The sequence below is a fragment of the Dipodomys ordii genome, unplaced genomic scaffold (assembly GCF_000151885.1).
Source record: "Dipodomys ordii isolate 6190 unplaced genomic scaffold, Dord_2.0 Scaffold2, whole genome shotgun sequence".
Lineage (NCBI taxonomy): Eukaryota > Metazoa > Chordata > Mammalia > Rodentia > Heteromyidae > Dipodomys > Dipodomys ordii.
The window spans coordinates 35,163,232-35,183,181 of NW_012267218.1; the positions used below are offsets into that span (position 1 = coordinate 35,163,232).

General features: G+C 38.2%; 2 protein-coding genes across 3 annotated transcripts in view; one reads left to right on the forward strand and one right to left on the reverse strand.

The window, feature by feature from the left end:
* Positions 1 to 7,533, forward strand: part of Ccdc175 (coiled-coil domain containing 175) — a 51,315-nt gene extending 43,782 nt beyond the window's left edge. Inside the window, exons 18-21 of the mRNA XM_013013929.1 lie at positions 1,839 to 1,941; positions 2,957 to 3,000; positions 5,120 to 5,279; positions 7,520 to 7,533. Coding sequence (XP_012869383.1) covers positions 1,839 to 1,941; positions 2,957 to 3,000; positions 5,120 to 5,279; positions 7,520 to 7,533 — 321 coding nt within the window. The remainder of the gene's footprint in view (positions 1 to 1,838; positions 1,942 to 2,956; positions 3,001 to 5,119; positions 5,280 to 7,519) is intronic.
* A 590-nt stretch (positions 7,534 to 8,123) lies between these two features.
* Positions 8,124 to 19,830, reverse strand: Jkamp (JNK1/MAPK8-associated membrane protein). 2 transcript variants are annotated; one of them, XM_013017046.1, is made up of 7 exons: positions 19,718 to 19,830; positions 17,991 to 18,064; positions 16,736 to 16,890; positions 15,383 to 15,589; positions 13,836 to 14,017; positions 10,700 to 10,776; positions 8,124 to 8,584 (listed from the first exon to the last, which is right to left on the reverse strand). In XM_013017046.1, exons 1-7 carry the CDS (start codon positions 19,719 to 19,721, stop codon positions 8,366 to 8,368), a joined length of 918 nt encoding a protein of 305 aa, XP_012872500.1. In that variant the 5' UTR covers positions 19,722 to 19,830; the 3' UTR covers positions 8,124 to 8,365. The 2 variants fall into 2 exon arrangements, with proteins under 2 accessions (XP_012872500.1, XP_012872493.1); XM_013017039.1 differs by having other exon boundaries at positions 17,991 to 18,082.
* Positions 19,831 to 19,950: the final 120 nt, after the last annotated feature.

Sequence of the window (19,950 nt, forward strand, 5' to 3'; positions counted from 1 at the left end):
ATTCCTCAGCACCACATAAGCAAAAAGAAAAAAGCCGGAAGTGGCACTGTGGCTCAAGCAGTAGAGTGCTAGCCTTGAGCTGAAGAGTTGAGGGACAGGCCCAAAGTTCAGGCCCCACGACCGGACCCAAAAAAAGAAAAAGAAAAATGTACTCATTACCTTGCCCATATAATTCTAGCCCCTCTGTATGGTATTTTCACAATAAAAAAAAGAATATATAATCTGTATTATATGTCTTTAAAATGCATAATTTGTACATTTCATATTGTGTGACAAAAAAACAGTAATAACAAAAGTTTGTATAATATATCCCAGCTTGAAAGGCCTGAATTAGATTCTGCCACCCGCTGCTAACACTCACTTTGGGCAGATACTTAATGTCTCCCATTTTTGTCTTCTTGAAATAGCAGTAATTCCTTATAGGAAAAAATGCAACTTCTTTGTAAACTGAAAGTTTAAAGTAAATGAACTTTTTTTAATAAAATAACTTTTCAGTTACGTAAAATGATCTGAAGGTCAGAATCTGTATCAGTGTACTCCCAAGAGTAACAAAGCTTAGTTAGCATGTATTCAGTCTGTTTGATATTCACAATACTCTGATAAATTAGGGAATGTTACATTCCTTTTACAGAGGAAGAAACTAAGACTTTATATGATTTAAAAATGTTTTGATGTTAGATAAAACAGTGAGCACTGCAGCAATAAGTCTAAAAAGAATTGGCATAGTCACTGGCTAATTCTCTTCACTTATATGGGTGAGGTTTTTTTTCCCTTCTGTAAAATGTCAATAGCTATCCTACCAATCTCTTGGGGGGGGTGTTGATAGTATTAAAATAGCAAAATAGGCAAAGCACAGATGGCAGGTGCATGCAATTCTAGCTACTCAGGAGGTTGACATCCAAGGATAGCAATTCAAAGCCAGAGCAGGTAGGAAAGTCTATAATACTCTTATTTCCAATTAATCAGCAAAAAGCTAAATTGGAGGCATGGCTTCAGTGGAAGAGTGCTAGCCTTGAGCAAAAAAAGCTAAGAAAGAGTGTGAAGTCCTGAGTTCAAGTCCCAGTACTGGCACAAAAATACATATACACAAACATTCATATATACATACATACATACATGGCTTAATAAGTCCTAATGTTCTTTGAAAAAGCAATGGTGCTCCAAACAGCCTAAGTCTCAGAGCCTCACATGTGAAACACATCTTCTTTTTCTAGCCCTTGGAACAAACTTAGAAGGAATTTTATCCACTTGTGAAAGTATTCCAATAGACTCTCTTCTGATAATTATTATTTATTAAAATAATTCAAATTTCCATTTGTACATTTTGGCACAGGATTTTTTTTTTTTTGGTCAGTCGTCAGGCTTGAACTCTGGGCTTGGGCGCTATCCCTCAGCTCTTCAGCTCAAGGCAAGTGATCTATTGCTTGAGTCACAGCACCACTCCCAGTTTTCTAGTGGTTTCTTGGAGATATGAGTCTCATGGACTTTCCTGCCCGGGCTGGCTTTGAACCGTGATCCTCAGATCTCAGCCTCCTGAGTAGCTAGGATTACAGGCGTGAAACACCGGCGCCCGGCAATATTTTTGTTTGGGACTTCATGCTTTCAGACAGCACACCTCTTCAAATTCTTACCGTATCAGTTTACATTCAGAATATCCTCTGTCTTTCTCCTTCCATAGAAGCTTGATAAGGATATTGGCCATTTGCCCCCTTCATCTAGAGCAGTTGGTAGCACCAGGAAAGTAAGTCTAGGTTCTGGGTTCATTAAATGATTACATGCCTATTTAAAATACACAGTAACCAGACTCCTAAAAGCAACAACAAACCTCTCTTTTACAGCATATGGCCTACTTGCGGAATGAAGCAGATAACTACAAGAAAGGAAGAGAATTCCTTGGGCAAAGTTCCAATGACCTGTCTTGGCAGCTGTTAGCTCAGCAAGGTGAATAATGTCTTATGGACCCATTAGATTGGCTTTATCAATTTGCATAGAGTAAAATGTCCTGGTTTGAAGGTCAATGAATATTATTAACTGTTCAACCACTACCACCATAGCAAGACATAGCACATTTTTATCATTACAAATGTTCCCTTATGTCTCCTTTGGGTTGATCTCTCAATTCTCCTCCACTTTCTAGAATCCACTTTTCTGCTTTCAACACTAGAAATTAAGTGAAAGAAAAAAAATGTGTGCCCTTTTGTGCTTGGCTTTTTGACTCAGCAAAATGTATAAGATTTTAGCCAGACATGGTGGGTCATGCTTAAAAACCTAGGTACTCAGGAAGCCAAGATCAGGACTGAAGCTTAAGATCAGCCTGGGCAAAAAATTCACACAAGAACTTTTCTCAGCAAATAGCTGGTTTGGGTAATGCCCTCGTGTCCCAACTATGACAGGAAGCAGAAAACTGGAGAATTGCAGTCCAGTCACACCTGAGCAAAAAATAAGACCCTATCTCAAAAGCAATCAGTGCAAGCCTGGCGCTGGTGGCTCACACTTGTAATCCTAGCTTCTCAAGAGGCTAAGATCTGAGGATCTCGGTTCAAGGCCAGGCCAGGCAGGAAAGTCTGTGAGACTCTTATTTACAAAGTGGCGCTGTGGCTCAAGTGGTAGAGCACTAGCCTTGAGATGAAGAGCTGAGGGATAGTGCCCAGGCCCAGAGTTCAAGCCCCATGACCGACAAAAGCAAAAACAAAAAAACCAACCAGTGCAAAAAAGATCACGCTAGGACAATGAGGAGGTGAATATATAAAATATATATATATATATATACATATGTCATATATATGTTCTTTAATATATATCATATATATATATAAATATATATACACACATATGTATGAAGAGAAGCCCATTAAATTGTATAAGTACTGATAAGTATTTCTATAAGAAAACTAAAGCTAGTTTTACAAAAATGTTCAAATTATTTCACTAACTATTATTTTTTAAAATCTTTTAGCAAGATACACAGATTTGTGGGCAGAATTTCAGGCCACAGTTAAGGTGAGTGTGTAGGGGGGAGGTGTACATACATATTTGGACAAGAATCCAGTACTAGCCAGGCACCGGTGGCTCATGCCTGTAATCTTACCTACTCAGGAGGCTGAGGTCTGAGGATCATGGCTCAAAGTCAGTCTGGGCAGGAAAAGTCCATGAGACTCTTATCTCCAATAAAGCACCAGAAAACCAGAAGTACTGCTGTGGCTCAAGTGGTAGAGCACTCGCCTTGAGTTGAGGGACAGTAGCCAGGCCCACATTTCAAACCCCAAGACCGACCAAAACTGAAAAAGAATCCAGGACTGCAGGAGGTTGACAGTACCTTTATGACTATCATAGTTAAAAATTTTCATTGTGCCAATGAAATCTTAATTTTTTAGGAAACTGTCTTATACTTCTAATTTGGGAGTTTCTCTGCCTTTGTGTATATGTGTGCATGTGTGTGTGGGGGTTCATCTGCCAGTCTCCCATCCCCCTCTCATTTTTTTTCTCTCTGTCCTTGCAAGCTTAAACACATTATTGTTTTTGGACAAAGTAGTCAGTCCTAAATGCAGTCTATCATCATGTTTCACCAGCCAGTAACAGGCTCTTCACTACAGTTAGGTAGCCTAGGATTTCAAGCCAGGCTCTGCCTATGTACTAAGTTTTAAATACTAGTGTTCATACAATCCTTTAGTAGCCCTTAAGACATCTTCAGAATTCCTTCTGAAAATGAAGCTGTGGCAGCCGAGTCTTAGTAACTTTTCCAAGACCCAATCAATAAACTTAAAAACTTAAAAGGCAGATCTCATTTGGTTCCAAGGTTGCTTATCTTAAACTTTAGCTCCTTTGCAGTTCTGTTTTGAGGGTGATCTGGCTTTTTCTACCACCTCACCCCCAACTGTATAGTTAAAAAGTCAAAGTCAGAGCTGGGTGCTGGTGGCTCATACCTATAATCCTTAGGTGACTGAGAACTGAAGATGTTGGTTCAAGGCCAACCCAAGTATGAGAATCCATGAGACTCCAATTAGCTGGAACTGGAACTGTGGTTCCAATGGTAGAATGCTAGCATTGAGCTAAATAATAGATAGATAAATAAATAAAAGCTGGGCACTAGTGGCTCATGCCTGAAATCCTAGCTACTCAGGAGGCTGAAATCTGAGGATCAGAGTTTGAAGTCAGCCCAGGCAGAAAAGTCCCCATGAGACTCTTATCTCCAATTAACCACTCAAAACTAGAAGTGAGCCTGTGGTTCAAGTGGTAGAGTGCTAGCCTTGAGCACAAAGAGGCTCAGGGACAGTGCCAAGGCCCTGTTTTCTAGCACACACAGATACACATGAAAAAGGCAATGTCAGTGGGAATTCTACTCAATCTTGACCTTTAATAATCCATTTTTTTCTGGGCACTTTTACAGAACTTTGCAAACTGGCTGTATACACATACTTATTTCACATTACTTTTGTTTTCAGAATGCATATTTTGTTGCGACTGGTACACTTACACCCCCCACTTCAAATGGCTTTTTTTTCTTTTTTTAATGATTTTTATTTGTAAAAATACTGTACAGAGGGGTTACAGTTACATGAGTAAGATAATGAATACATTTCCTATGGAGCATCGTTACCTCCTCTTTTGTTTTCCCCTTAGTATCCATCCCTTCCCTCCCCACCTCCCCAACTCCTCCCTCCCCCCACCCAAGTTGTAAAGTTTGTTTTCAACATAGTGTCTTGTACATCTCATTGTTACAATGGGTCAACCTGTATCCTTATTTCGGCATTTTGCTATTTCCCTTCCCCTCCCCAAATTAGAAAAAGGTATATACAAGATGCAGGACACCAGAAGCAAAAACAGTGAAAACAGGGGTTGTACCTTGGGGGAAGAACATACAAAAGAAACAACAAAAAAAATCACATAGTACATTATAAATATGTTAAAAAACAATAGCAAGAAAGAAAAAAACACTTGGGTCCCTACCTTGAGGTTTGTTTTGCTTAACTTATATGGTCATATGTACATAGCTTTTGACCTTTTCTGCTTGTCCCAGACATATACTATTTACCACAAATAAGGGAAACCATGGGACCTATGTTTCTTTGGGCCTGGCTTACTTCACTAATATAATTTTTTCAAATTCCTTTTCTTTAAGGACTCAGGGCGTAATGGTGAAGAGATCTTGCAAGAACTAGCAACTCTAATAAAGAAACTGAAGGAGAGGGATGAAAGCATCGAAAACATGAGTAGGTGGCTCGAAGGGAATATTAAAAAGCTACGTCTCATCATGAAGGAGGAATTACCAGAGGACCGTCGTAAGCAATACTTTCATGTCTTTGATAAGATAGTGTTGTTATCTTACTGTAGTTGGTGACATCAAAAGAAAAAAATTATCTCTAATATGTCACACTCAAATAGACATTGGCACTCATTTATGGGTTGAATACTATAGAATTATTTGCCAATTCTTCCTTCTACCTAAATTTATTTATTCTGTTTGTACTCATTTGAACTGTAATCCTCCAGTTCTATCTTATACAAGGATTAACCATTAAGCCCAACCCTGCAATATTTTTACAGCCTTAAAAATTTAATTTGCAGTGTTATGTTTTTGATTGAAAACTACTTGATATACCTACGAACATTTGGAGCTTTTTTTTTTTTTTTTTTTTGGTACTAATACTGGGCCTTGAACTCAGAGCCGGGGCTCTGTCCCTTAGCTTTGCCCCTTATGACTAGTACTATACCATTTGAACCACTGCTCCACTTTTCTGTTTCTTTGCTGGTTAATTGACTTTCTTGCCCTGGTTGGCTTCAAACCAAGATCCTGAGATCTCATCTTCCTGAGTAGCTAGGATTACAGTCATGAACCACTGGTGCCTGGCTGTATTTTGTGCATTTAATTCTGGAAAACTACTTATACTTTTATAATTTCAGCAAGGAAAAATCATTTTTTAACAGCAATTATCTCTTGGAAAAACTAAATGAAGAATCTAGGCCACAGACTCTTAAATATGAGAGCCACAGGGAGGTTTGAATAAAATTCCTAGGCTCAGACTGTATTTTAAATCAATTCAACAAACCAATGGTTTTAGATAGTATATAACAATGTACTTGTTAGATTTATCAACAGAAAAAATTTTGACTTTCAAATTATTTCAGGCTGATTAACAAAATAATTACCATTTACAGTGAAAAGTCTAAGGTGCTACAAAGGCTTAAGTCAAAACAACCAACTTTCAGGTTCTACATTAAAATCCTTGATCCACTTTGCAGAGAGACCTAATATCAATCATCTACATGTGGCTATCAAGTTTTACCAATACCATCTGTTGAAAAGGCTATCTTCCCCTCCCTGCCCCCACCCCTCAGGAGATGGCTATAACTGTGTAGCCTTACCTCTGTGTCTTCTGTCCCATGGGTCTTAGTGTCTGCTTTTGTTGCCAGTACCAAGCTATTTTGGTTACTGTGGCTCTGTAAAAGAATTTGAAGTCTGGTATTGTGGTACCTCCAGCATTGCTACTTTTTGCTCAAGATTTCTTTGGCTACTTAGTGTCTTTTGTGCTTTCACATGAATTTCATAATTGATTTTCCTATTTGTTAGAGGCATGGATAAAGTGGTAGATCCATTCCTGAACAAACAAGAATATATTTTTTTATTCCTACAGAAAAGAAGAAAACTAGACGTATCAAAAGTGCCAGAAGTCCACCTTCTAAATGTAGTAGGAAAATGCATTAACAAAGAATAACTAATAAAATCAAGGATACAATTGCTGTAACTTCAAAAAGCACAGACAAAACTAATGTAAAGGTGAGCACATCTACTTCCACATTTTGCAACTGTCATAGGACTCTTCAAGGTTTATGAAGTAATTTACCCAACAAGTAGCAGAGCCAGAGAGTAACTGTCTAAACAATACAAATAGATAATAATATAATCTGTAGCCGGATTATAAGGTTAAGTGCTATTTCGTTTTCATGACTGTCCCTGAGTCTCTTGAAACCTGAAAGCATAAACATCATCAAAAACCAACTATAGGGGGCTGGGAAGGTGGCTCAGTGGTAGAGTGCTTGCCTACCATGCATGAGACCCTGGGTTCAATTCCTCAGCACCACATAAGCAAAAAAAAGAAAAGAAAAGCCGGAAGTGGTGCTGTGCTCAAGTGGTAGAGCGCTAGCCTTGAGCTGAAGAGCTGAGGGACAGTACCCAGGCCCAGAGTTCAGGCCCCACGACCGGATCCAAAAAAAAACCCAACTATAGGAAAACATCTATTCTGTATTTCATTCACTCTAGCAGCACTCTGTGAATCATTAGACGCATCTTCATTCCAAAATATAACAATGTGAAAAAATGTGTCTCAATAAAGTATGGCATATAGATTTTTTCAAAAAATGAGACAAAGGAAAAAGGGTTTATGTGAGTACATATATTTATTCATTTCAGAAGAAACACTATACTTTTATTCAACATTTTGAGAAGTTACTTCCATAATTAGTATATCCGAACATTTGAGGTTTTTGTACTTAAAACTTTTTATCATTGTTTTCTTTACAGGAACCATAATATGAACATGTCTACTACATAGTTTATAAACAAAAAAATGGTGTATAAATTATGTTCTATTTCTATATTATCAAAATACTGTATTGGCAAAAATAAATAAAAACAACATACTTTATTTCCATGTTTGCTTATAGACTAAACAATTATCTTTGACACTGTACCTCAGTACAGGTGGCATATTAAAACACAATAGGCATGCACAATTACATTACTGCTTAGGATTTCAGAATGTAATTTTGTTAAAAGGAGTTGTTGGTTTTTTTTTTTAATTTTCCCTGTAGTGCGGGGCACTGAACCAGGGCTTTGCATATGGTAGGTAAGCAGTTTATCACTTGAGCTCCTTCATTTTTACTTAGTTTTACAGGCTCTCACCACTACCTTGCCTGCACTGGCCTCAAACCTGGGATCCTTCTGCCTCTGCCTCCCCAGGAGGTGAGGCTGCAGGATTTTTTGTTTTGTTTTGCTGGAAGTTCTAGGAATTAAACCCAGAGCCATTACCACTGGAGTTCTGTCCCCAGACCTAAAGTTTTTCTTTAAAAAAAAAAATGAGAATAATCCATGCTAGATTCCATAAACATGGTGGCACTCCAAAGAAGAACTTTTAGGCTTTTAGTGTAATAGATAACGGTATGCTGTATAACAGAGTATCTTGGTATTTTATATTTCCAAGTTCAACCATAAGGCTTTTTTAGCCAAAAAACAAAAAAGTAAAAAAATTCACAAGCATTAAGGTTTGCTGATAAAGTTGTTCTCACATATGACAGAACAGTGGTAACATAATAAAAAAAACTTGACTTATTAAGAATACTTCTTAAGTTTTCTGGCATGTTCCATACATCAGTGTCCATTGGCTCCTTCAGAGAGTATCCGTGAAGGTTCAGTAAATTTTGCAGTGAACAAGTAAAAAAGAGCTGGTGTAGGTACCAAAGCCAAAAGGGGTAGGTCTTGCTCAAGTTTATCCACTCTGGAAATGGAGATTATCCCATAGGCATGAAGTAACCAGTGGCTGAAGAGAACAATAAGTCTTTTCTTTCTAACCAGAAGATCATAGCAGTTCTATATCATTTTATAAAAGAAAGAAAAGAGAAATACATATTATTAACTGAACAAGCAAGATAACTGTTCTCACACAAAGTCATAGCCTTACAATCACAGAATATTTGAGGTTATAAGGATGTAAGAATCACCCAGGCTTGCTGTTTGCTCTTGGAAACAGCAAGGATTCTTTTGAAAGATGTAAACTACAAGAGGAATTCTTTATTACATTCTTTCTTCCTGCCCCGCCCCATGGAGCTATGACATAAGAGGTACGTAAACGAAGCTTCCTCACCCTTTAGCATTCTCAGAGTATTCTGCCTGAATAACTAGAAGGGAGCAAAAATGGCATGTGAATATCCTTATCCTCTTTTACTCTTAACAATACCCTATAATATGCAGAAACTAGAAGGATCAATTAAGTATCATCTAAATGTGCTAACATATAACATGTAATCTGTAGTAGACAGTCATCTGCTTTCTCTTATCATTATATGTGACCCATCAACTCACCTAATGCTGCTTTCCCTGATGCAGGTACCTATTTCTGACTTGTGTGTATAGAGTTAAATGAACTATATGTATATTTTATGTAGGAGCGATTTGCAGAGGCAGAGAACCAGTAGATTTCAAGCTAATTTTATAAGTGCATGCCTAATTTATAATTATATAACAAATATATAACAAATTCAAAAGCCTCATTTGATTCAATCATCCAAACATTTCTCCTTTCAAATCTTTCCCTACAATTGATAAATGTATAGAGCTAATTTCTGTCTTAATTAATCATACTGCAATGCTGACTATAAGGAGCAAAGAGGGTAGCTTTAAATGAGAACTGAGTAACCTCCATCAACATATTCTGTCTAGTGCTTCCACTGATAGTCTTCCTAAAAGTCACTAGGACATCTAGGTAGCCCCTGTGCTTTCTTACCTATATTAGAAAAAGCGACATCAATAGCATCAACAGAGGGCCACATTATTTAGCTTCCCCCCCCACACCCCAGGGCTGAAGACCGAACCAGGGCCTTGCGCGCGCACCGAGCACGCACCCTTACGCTGGGCTTTAGCCCCGGCCACATTATTTAGAAAGAAAATTTCAGATGACTATACATGAACAAATAGGCAAAAATACACTTTTGTATTAAAAGCTTAATGAATGTGACTACTCATTTATTACTCTTACTTTTGATTGATAATAGCTTAGTTCCTTAAAAATACTTAAAAATACAATTGTGATGACATGAAATTCTATTTTATTCTACTAACCTATAAATAAGTCAAAATGTAACTTTTGGTCAAAATATGCTGAAATATATATACTTACATATATATACAATATACATCTGTATGTAAGTATATATAGAGAGATTTTTCTAGAAATTTTTTAATGGAGCATGCTGCTTGTAATTTTGTTTAGACAACTGAAGAACCTGGAAAAGGTCAACCCAGTTTACTGGGTTGAGTTGGCATTACACAGAAACTAATAGCCATGATCTAGAATGTTAAAAATTATTTTTTCCCAGTTGTACAGAGGTAATGCACGTTATTAAATACATATGGTCTTATCTACATGGGCCATATTGCAGAAATTAAGTATTCTTTAAGTAATGAAAACAACAAAATAGGATTCTTTTTAACAGTGACCTTCCGCTGAGATACTAAAAGAGGCACTTCTCTTCAGGAAAGATCAGAATCAGAACTAATGTGGCTATTACTAACATGATCTCTAAATATAAAAATATTATACATATTAAGGGGTAAAAGAAACCTATCCATAATCAAGACAATAAAAAATAGATGACATACATTCTATGTCATCTATACTTTAATTACTAATGATTATGTACTGCAATTATCAGGATAAAGTTTAAAAATTCTGCTTGCTCTGTGGGTAAATTACATGAGATGATTTTTCTTCCTCATGCTATGTAACAGTCTGACTACTTCACTATTTAATTTCTGAAGGAAATAATGTAGTAGAGAGAATTTTCCATAAATTTACTGAGGAGTTAGAAGCTAGGATTATATCGGTTAGTCAAGGATTACTAAAACTACCAATTTTACTTTACCATAGCATATGCACTTATAGTCAATATGGCCAAAAAAATTTAACAAAGAAGAAAAATTGCCTACCTCTATTTCAGAAGCTGACATGTATACAGCCAGAGTAACCAAAGATAACACTAATATAATGTATGGGAAGGCATAATCTGTAAGAAAAGTATTCATATTACATTGGAAATTAAACATATTTTGTAAATAAAGCATCAAACAAATTCAAAGAGTGTAATTTTCCCCATGGTCAGAAAACTCCCTTCTCAACCAGTTCTGTGAGACTTGAGTCCTATATCTTAAGACATCAGGTCACCCAAAATTTTCTGGGAAAGGTCAGAGAGTATTGGCCTTGCAGGCCATGTAGTCTGTCTTAGTTATCCAGTTACGTATGTAACAGTAGTGCAAAGGTGACCATAGGAAAGGTAACGAGCAATGGGCATGTCCTGTTGCAATAAAAATTTACAAACAGTAAAATTTGAATTTCATAACAATAAATGTCTTATGATTTCCTTTTCTCAACTTCTTAAAATTGTAAAGGCTTTCACTGAATGAAAGGAATTAATGCCTCCTTCGTACAGCTAGAGTGGTACTAGATATACATCAAACCTGGGAGTAATGAGAAAATAAAAATAATTTTATGTGTTTTATGGTCGCAAAGAGGAGCTTTGGTTGAGAAAGGTTATGTATAAGAGTATTCCAGCCCTTTGGTGTGGGGTGGGTCTGAAAATCTGCCACATAGTTCCTCTAGTGGGTTAGTAGGAGATCACACTTACAACACTTCAAAGTAAACAAGTTTCCACTAACAACTTCCTAACCACTCTCAGTGACTCTCTCTCAAGCCCCTCATCCCAATATTGTCTGTTACTATAAACCACAGGTGGTTCTAAATTGCTCAGACTAGTTATATCCTACAACCCCAAACTAATTTCAGCAGCATAAAAGAATGAGTTGTTACAAGCCCCCTGTGAGTAATCTCAGCAGACTAAGTTTATACTTGGTGCAAATGAATACTAAGTTCTTAACTCTCCATATTATAGGAAAGGGCAATCTTCAGTAGGGGCAACTACAATTCAGGAATCAGTGCTGTCTGGCAGTCTCTCAATTATGCTTCCAAAACCTCTTCCTGCCTTTCACAACCTTTTCCTTTCCTCCATTTCATAACTAATAGCTTCTATATTATCAACCCAGGGCTGAGGAATTTGAGGGCTGCCAATTCTCTTTCCAGCCTAGACAGCAATCCAAGCTCCAAACTGGCATAAATTCTTTCCTGTGACCTTTTGGCCATTCCATGAATACTGGGAACTGAATTCACTTCTCCCAACCCCCTTGCTTCCTCTACTATTTGCTGTTTATCCATGTCCTCATTGCTAAATCATAAAGTTACATTATCACATTCTTACCTACTCCTTCAACTCTAGTCTTAGTTTCCTACTTAGATAGCCCTACTCTTGAATTCCCAGTGTTTCTGTTTTTAGATCAGGCAAGTCTGAATGACTGGAATATTCTCTTAAAGGATCGCTCAGGTTCCCTTTCTCTATTTTCCATTAAGCTATCAAATTGTCTTTCTACAATGTAAATTTGATTACTCTTCCTTCCAAATCTTTTTACAAGTCGGGTCCTATTTGCAGTAACCTCAAATGCATACCCAGACATAGCCATACTGGCAAATAACTAAAGTGGATCAAATCCATCAGGGAGTGGGCAAGAGATAGAAGGGACTGTAGATTTTAAAATGGCAGCCACCAAATAAATAGTTGGTCTGTAGGCTAGAACCTGAAGGATATCAGATCCCTAATTAGCCTCTGATTTTCCTTCGGATTCACTTTCAGATCTACCCTTACCTTGAACCAAATTACATTTTGGAGGCAAAACCAGCTTGGGTCTAATTCTAGATCTGCCCCCTGCTATATTAACAGAAGTGTGTTAGTAGCATCTACTGACCTCAGTTTTTCCTTTGACAAAATGGGAATACCTAATCATTATAAATGATTATAAATCATTACAAATTTAATCATTATAAATGATTAAAGGAATGTCACTGATTAAGATGCACTTTATTCATAAACTGCTTTGTTGAATGGAAACTCCTTAAACAACTACTTAAAGATAAAATAAATAGATAAAAGTTTAACATCCATCTCCAGATGGGCACTGGTGGTGGTGGCTCACACCTGTAATCCTAGCTACTCCACAGGCTGAGACCTGAGGACCACGATTTGAAATTAGCCAGTGGAGAAAAGTGTGTGAGAGTCTTATCTCCAACAAACTACTCAGAAAAAAGCCAAAAGTGGCACTGTGGCTCAAGTGGTAGAGCACTAGCCTTGGGCAAAAGAAGCTCAGGGACAGTGCCCAGGCCCAGTTCAAGTCCCAAGACTGGGGGAAAAAAAATCCAAGTGGAAAAAAAAAAAAGTTGCAGCATTTACATGGTACCCTTTAGCCAGAAGGCTCACTCTCAACACTCTGGTTGGTTCTTCCTAAAGAACATATCCAATATCTTGGAACATTTAATGTCATGTTTTCAAATCCTGGACTGTTCCTTCAGCTATTTATAACTTCTCTACTGTATGTCCTATTAGTGTGTGACCTGTAATAATGACTTTGTTGTTCATTTAAGGCACAGGTCAATCTAAATGACTGCTGAAAGAAATGAATGAATGGACTGGCTAAAACAAAACAAAGACAAAAAACAGATTGGTACTTTTTTCATTATATGTAAAAGGTATTTATAAAGAATCTTACAAATTCAAGTTCTGACTTAATACTAAACAGTTTATATCAAGACTAATTTCTAACTACAATATGCAAGAAAATTTTTGTTCTTGTTTTCTATGCAGTCTTTAAAATTTTTCCAATTTGAGGGATAACAATTTGCATCATATTTATAGATTGGCATGTTGAACTGAAAACCCTTTATATAATTACTTTAAGATAATAATTGTTTTAAAACTAGTCCAATTTGGTTGAGTTTCAAATATAACCAATATCTTGAGAATTCCTATTCCATTGTTTTTTTAACATTGACTATAACATTTAGTAAAAATATGTACTAAGGCCTCTTTTCAAGGATTAAAGACTGGTTTTTAAGAAAAAACTGCAAAATTGAATTCAAAGAAAACAAATGTTTATTATACACAATAATATATTCCAAAGGACTATAAATTGCCTTGTATAAACAATATGTAGCATAAATATAAAGCAGGAAATATATACTCACATAGAAGGCCTCCGCCAACCGCCTGTAACACAGTTAAAATTGGGAAGAAATAGAGGGCAGCATAAATACTTTTAAATCTATCGGACTTCCCTAAGCCACATGCAATCTTCTTTACCAGGAGAGGCCGGAGCAGCATCATTAATACCAAGCAGAATGCATAATAAATAAACACAATGGTGTACCTGTGGAATAAAATAAAGCACTTGTAACATCAAAATGTATTTATGAACTTTTAGATCCCTTATATTTTAAAATCAGAGATCCTATATGAAGTCTGATCAATGAACACTCTGATTGGAGAAGGGCTGGCCAGATTCTGTTACATTGCTGGCAAGTTGCAATGGTTCCTGTCCTGAGAGACTGGAAACACATTTACCAAGAAAACATATAAAAATGAATTTGTAGAATTTTATAGAAATTTTATCTTGAAGAATTTCTATGTGGTTTTATTGTTTGTTTGTTTTGTCAGTCGTGGGGCTTAACTCTGAGCCTGGGCGCTGTCCCTCAGCTCTTCAGTTCAAGGCTAGTGCTCTACCACTTGAGCCACAGCCCCACTTCGGTTTTTTGAGTGGTTTATTGTTGATAAGAGTCTCAGGGACTTTCCTGCCCGGGCTGACTTTGAACCGCTATCCTCAGATCTCAGCCTCCCGAGTAGCTGGGATTACAGGTGTGAGCCACCAGCGCCCAGCTAGAACACAATGTTTTAAACAGAGTATTATACAGAATCTTATAACTTTTCTTTTTTTTAACTAAAATATTCTAATGAAAATTGTATTTGGAAAAACAGGAGAGAAATAAAGTATTAACCCAAGTACTCTAGCAATAATCCTGCTACTACTAAGTGCCTTCTATATGTATGATCTCCCTCCGATGTGTGGACTCAATCTGCCCAGCTTTTTTCGGTATTCCCATTTTGCCAAAAGGAAAACTGAGATCACTAGACCTACTAACACACTTCTGTTAATATAGCAGGGGGCAGATCCAGAATTAGACCCAAGCTGGTTTTGCCTCCAAAGCTCATACTCTTTCTTACATGCCAGATACTCGGTTTCTGTTGCACAAGGGGTTCCTTCTTACTTTCTCTTTAAAGGTCTATGAAACAAGACAAAGTTTATTTCATTTTTATATTTACTCCATACCAACAAAAATATTTTCCCTTTTGTTATACTAAGATATATTTCCATTTTCTCTTATTAGAATATAAGTCTTGAGAGAAGAAAATCATTTCTATGTATCTCCCTCACTGCCTAAAAGATATCTGACAATGTTCAATCTGTTTAAATGGGGGGGGGGGTCCAGTCATGGGGCCTGAACTTGGGCCTGGGCACTGTCCTTGGGCCTGGGCACTGTCCCTCAGCTCTTCAGCTCAAGGCTAGCGCTCTACCACTTGAGCCACAGCACCACTTCCGGCTTTTTTCTTTTTGCTTATGTGGTGCTGAGGAATCGAACCCAGGGCCTTGAGCATGCAAGGCAAGCGCTCTACCACTGAGCCACCTTCCCATCCCCCAGAGTATAGTTTTTAAATGAGCTTAAGTCTGAATACTTACAGTGGGTAGACAGCCTCATGAGTACAGTGCACTGTGGTAATATAGTCAGGACTTGGGTTGTAGAGCATCGTATACCAATCAGAAAGCATCAATACTCGACACGAACGGATATGAAGAACGCCAACTGGATCACTCACAAGTAAGGTGATGATGGCGGCCATGCCACACTCAAATAATGCAGTGATGTGCTGGAGAAGCGCACTGGAGCTAGAGAAGCACAGGGAAGGGGCACCACCGCCAGGAAGAAGTCAGTATTCAACTAGCTCTAGTAAAAAAAACATGTATATATTTTTTAAAAAAACCCTAAAACTAAAGTTTTCTAAGTAGATCAGAAAAGCATAATCTTATTCTCTAAAAAGGAATACTCGTTTCAGAAAACCAGTATTATTTTAAAATGAAACAGAAGAGCAGAAATTTTTAACTTCATTGTACTGCCGAAGTCTTATTAAAATGTCTTAAAGTTATCTATCTGTAAATCATATTTATTTATTTATTTATTTATTTTTGGGTCGGGTCGTGGGGCCTGAATTCTTGGCCTGGGCGCTGTCCCTTAGCTCTTCAGCTCAAGGCTAGTGCTCTACCACTTGAGCCACAGCGCCACTTCCAGCTTTTTTTCCCCCTGCTTATGTGGTGCTGAGGAATCAAACCTAGGGCCTCATGCATGCAAGGCAAGTGCTCTACCACCTTCCCAACCCAATCATTTTTAATTATCTTGATAGAAGGAAAAATTCTGAGAAGTGTGAGGAACTAAAAGCAGTATGACAGAAACAAAGTTGGAACTGGACTCTCCATTCCCAGTAGCATCCTTATAACTTTCATATCTAAGAGAGGTACTGGTGGCTCATGCCTATAATCCCACCTATTCAAGAGGCTGAGCTCTGAGAATTGCGGTTCAAAGCCAGCCTAGGCAAAAATGTTTCTGAGACTCTTATCTCCAACTAAGTGTCTGAAAATGAGACCGAGAACTGTGGTTCAAAGTGGCAGAGTACCAACCTTGAGCAGGGAGAGCACTCAAGCCCTAAGGTCACAACGAACCTTTAGATCTAGCCTCAACATGTCTTTCGGACTCTCTTTATATTGTATTCCTTTTATCTGCAGCCTAGACTCTGTCCAATTCAGACCACAGTTGTTACACATACATCTCATTATTTATGCTGTTTTTTCCTGCCTAAAAGTTATTTCATTAAAATTATTTTCAGATCTCCCCAGGCACAATGTGTCTACATTCTTCATGACCTAAAAGCATTCTATCTATAAAGCCCTGGGTTCTACTCCCAGCATGAAAATGGATAATAAATGGTAATTAGTCCAACACCACTCCATGTAGACACGTTCATAAATGTCCATGCTCACCTCTTTTTCCCTGAGTACCATTCAATGAAGAACCAATGTAAAATAAGAGGCAGCATAGCCATAAATCCAAGATAGAGCCAATCATAGAGCTCTGGAGACCCTGTACAAGGCTGACAGTACTTCTGTGCATTTGTCCTCTGTCCTCTGGGGCACACCTACAAGATACAAAAAATATTTTATAGAGAGAGAGATTATAGTATTAACTCTCCTCCAATGTGATTCTGTAAGACATACTATTTTAAACATTTAAATTTGTATATATAGCTTTTAGAATAAAAAAAAGGGGGGACCTGGTATGGGAGTCCACGTTAGTAATCCCAGCTAGTGGGTGAGGGGAGGGATCAGGATCTTGGCTCAAAGTATTGGTAGGGGTGAGGTAAGGGGATGTTATTAGTGAGACAACTAGCTCAACAAACAAGCTAGACTATGCAATGGAGCACACTGATAATCCCAGCTCACAGGAGTTGCAGATAAGGGGATCACAGTTTGTGACTAGGTCTGGGCAAAAATTACAAGATCCTATTCAGAAAATATGTGAATAAGAACCTGGAGCCTGGTGAAGTAGCAGAGTGCCTGCTAGAAAGCACATGGCCTGAGTTCAAACTCTCGTACTCCAAAAGAAGAAAAATCTACTTTGTTTATAAAATGATCATAAAATATTCTTAGAAGGAACATTTTTAAAGTATTATATTTATTTAGTTAAAAGGGTTAAGGAACATCTAATAAAAAAATTACTTGGTAACATTACATAAAAAAATTATACAGCCAGGCTCATGTCTGTAAGCCTACCTAAGGATTGAAGCTAGCCTGGAGATTCTTATCTCCAATTAACCAGCAAAAAGAAGGATGTGTGGGTATGGTTCAAGGGGGAAAACATCAACCTTGAGCAAAAAAGCCAAGTGAGAGCCCAGAGTTCAAATCCCAATACTGATACAAAAAAATAAATAAAATGAATAAAGACATAAATATGAATAGCGCATTAATGAATGAATGAGTTCTAGAGTATTAATATTAACTTCTATACAAGGCACTATGCTAAATAATTTGAAAAATTACTACAAAATTATAAAATACTTTAAAATATTCAGCTGTGAAATCAAGAGGTAACATTTATCAATATAACAATACAAAGATTCTATTAATGTCTCCATACTGTTTTATAAATTGCGTATATTTAAAAAGAATTCTATATGTGAAAATATTTCAAAAGCAAATAAATACAAGAAATGAAATAACATACAAACAAGAAACTTACCCCACATTCACCATAGATTTCAGTTGAGCCATTTTTAAATAATAGGGTCTTCCCACAATAAAGTCCAAGGCATGCTGGTTGGATATCGACAGCTTTTTAAAAACAAATGCCAGTAAAGTAACATCTTTTGATTATTAAAAAAAATATGATAATAGCTGAAGCACTTTGCAGAAGTATCTCGACAATTTCAGTTTTTAAATGATCTATGTATTATTCAAAAACTTTGATGCATTAGTTTTAAATTTCTTCTTTCACGCTGTGACACTAATAAGCACTGTTACACTCGAAACTTGCTGATAATTTAGTGTGCCTTACCATGAACTTCCTCAACCAGCAGAGCAGGTTAAATCCCCAAAACTAATAGTCCAACCCAGTGTGTCTTCAATAGACCACCAATAAAGGTGTATTGTGCCCAGAGAGAACATTAAGCACACAAACAACCTATTGCCACTTTTGTTCTTAACAGAACTCAGTCATAACAGAGAAACTGAAATGTTGTAGTTTCAGAAGAGGTCAGGCCTTTAACCAATTCATCTTTATAAAAGCACTGTCCTAGCATTTGGTCACTTCTGTTGAGGGCAGGTGGAAGTTAAATCAGGGCTGTCACTGATCATATTTGGGAACCACTATTTTAGAATCAATTCCTTAACCTTAAGGGTTACAACAGTTCTTTTTTTATACAAAGGAGGGATTTGGGAAGCGCCTCAAGACCCTAAAGATCATCCTGGACTTCATCCATAGGAGAAATTACTGGGAATGATTTTCAGCAGTGATACTTGATTCCTGTCCTTCACTGATTCACTGGTTCTTAACATGCACTGATGGAGGACAGTCTCTGCCCTCTAAGACCCTACCGACTAAAGTAGAACAGACCTAAAACCACTGGGGTCTAAATGTGAATTTAGAAGAGGTATGCATTTTATGACTATGAATAATGAACGATCTCTCAACTGTTTCACAAATCTGCAGCCTGTCTGGTCCCCAGGGCCCTTTCTCCTTTCAACTCCCAAGAGTTGATCTCTTTTTCCCTGTGTATGCTGCTGAGAGGAAAACAGAAAATCTAAAATGCCTCAGGCTTAGTATTTTCATTGACTATGTTGGGGTGGTTTCTTTTCTGTTAATGGCACAGGCTTCTTGATGTCGGAACTTATCTTTGAAACCAATTTTATCTCAGTGTGCTAAACATATGAAAGCAAGCAGCCTTTCAGATTTTTTTTGGCAGAAATTAAGGCGCTAGAAACTTCTGCAAGGGCTTTCTACCTAATAGATGCTTAATTCATCTGAATGTAAATTTGAGTTGTTGTTTTTCAAAAACCCAAGGCCTGTGACTTGGTCACAGTAACTGCAGCTATCCAATCTACCCAAGAAAACCCTGGCTCCAAAGGCCCATCTGCTTTCATTTCCTTCAGTGAGGCACGGCTTTCCTTGCTCTTGCGTTCCCTCCTCTTTTCTGCAATGGTCTCGTCCCATCGTGAAGGCCCCGCGGAAGCTGGACCGCAAGCCGCACCATCAGCCTGTTTCCTTCTCCGTCCGCACTAACGCGGCTCCGCGCAGGCGCCCTCCGCGCGAACCTCCAGACCCAGGTGACACTGGCACACCACACTGGCTCGGCCTCCCCTGCGCCCGGCTGCAGTCCACGGCCCGCCCCGGGACGGCCGGAGCCCCAGAGCGCCGCACCCACGGCCGGATCAACCTTGACGCTTCCGGCAACCTCGACGACCACTCACCCATTGGGCGCTCCTAGGCTTCACTCCAGAAGCTCAGGAACCAACGGACCCGACGGTCCTGCCCGGACATCCGGGCCACAGCGGCCTTCGCGGCTCCGCCTCCCAGTAACCAGGACGACTGCTCTGAAGCCCCGCCCCTGCCTCTCGGTCTTGGTTCTGAAGCTCCGCCTCCACTTCCTGGTTTAGGCTCTGAAGCTCCGCCTTGCTCCCTAAACTGGGCATCATAGCCCCGC

What these genes read in the sequence shown, in the direction of transcription:
- Jkamp (XM_013017039.1), bottom strand. An exon ending in CATGAGGCTGTCTACCCACT is followed by an intron (nt 14,018 to 15,382) that starts GTAAGTATTCAG and finishes TTTATTCCACAG; the next exon opens with GTACACCATTGTGTTTATTT. An exon ending in TGTCAGCTTCTGAAATAGAG is followed by an intron (nt 8,585 to 10,699) that starts GTAGGCAATTTT and finishes AAAATGATATAG; the next exon opens with AACTGCTATGATCTTCTGGT.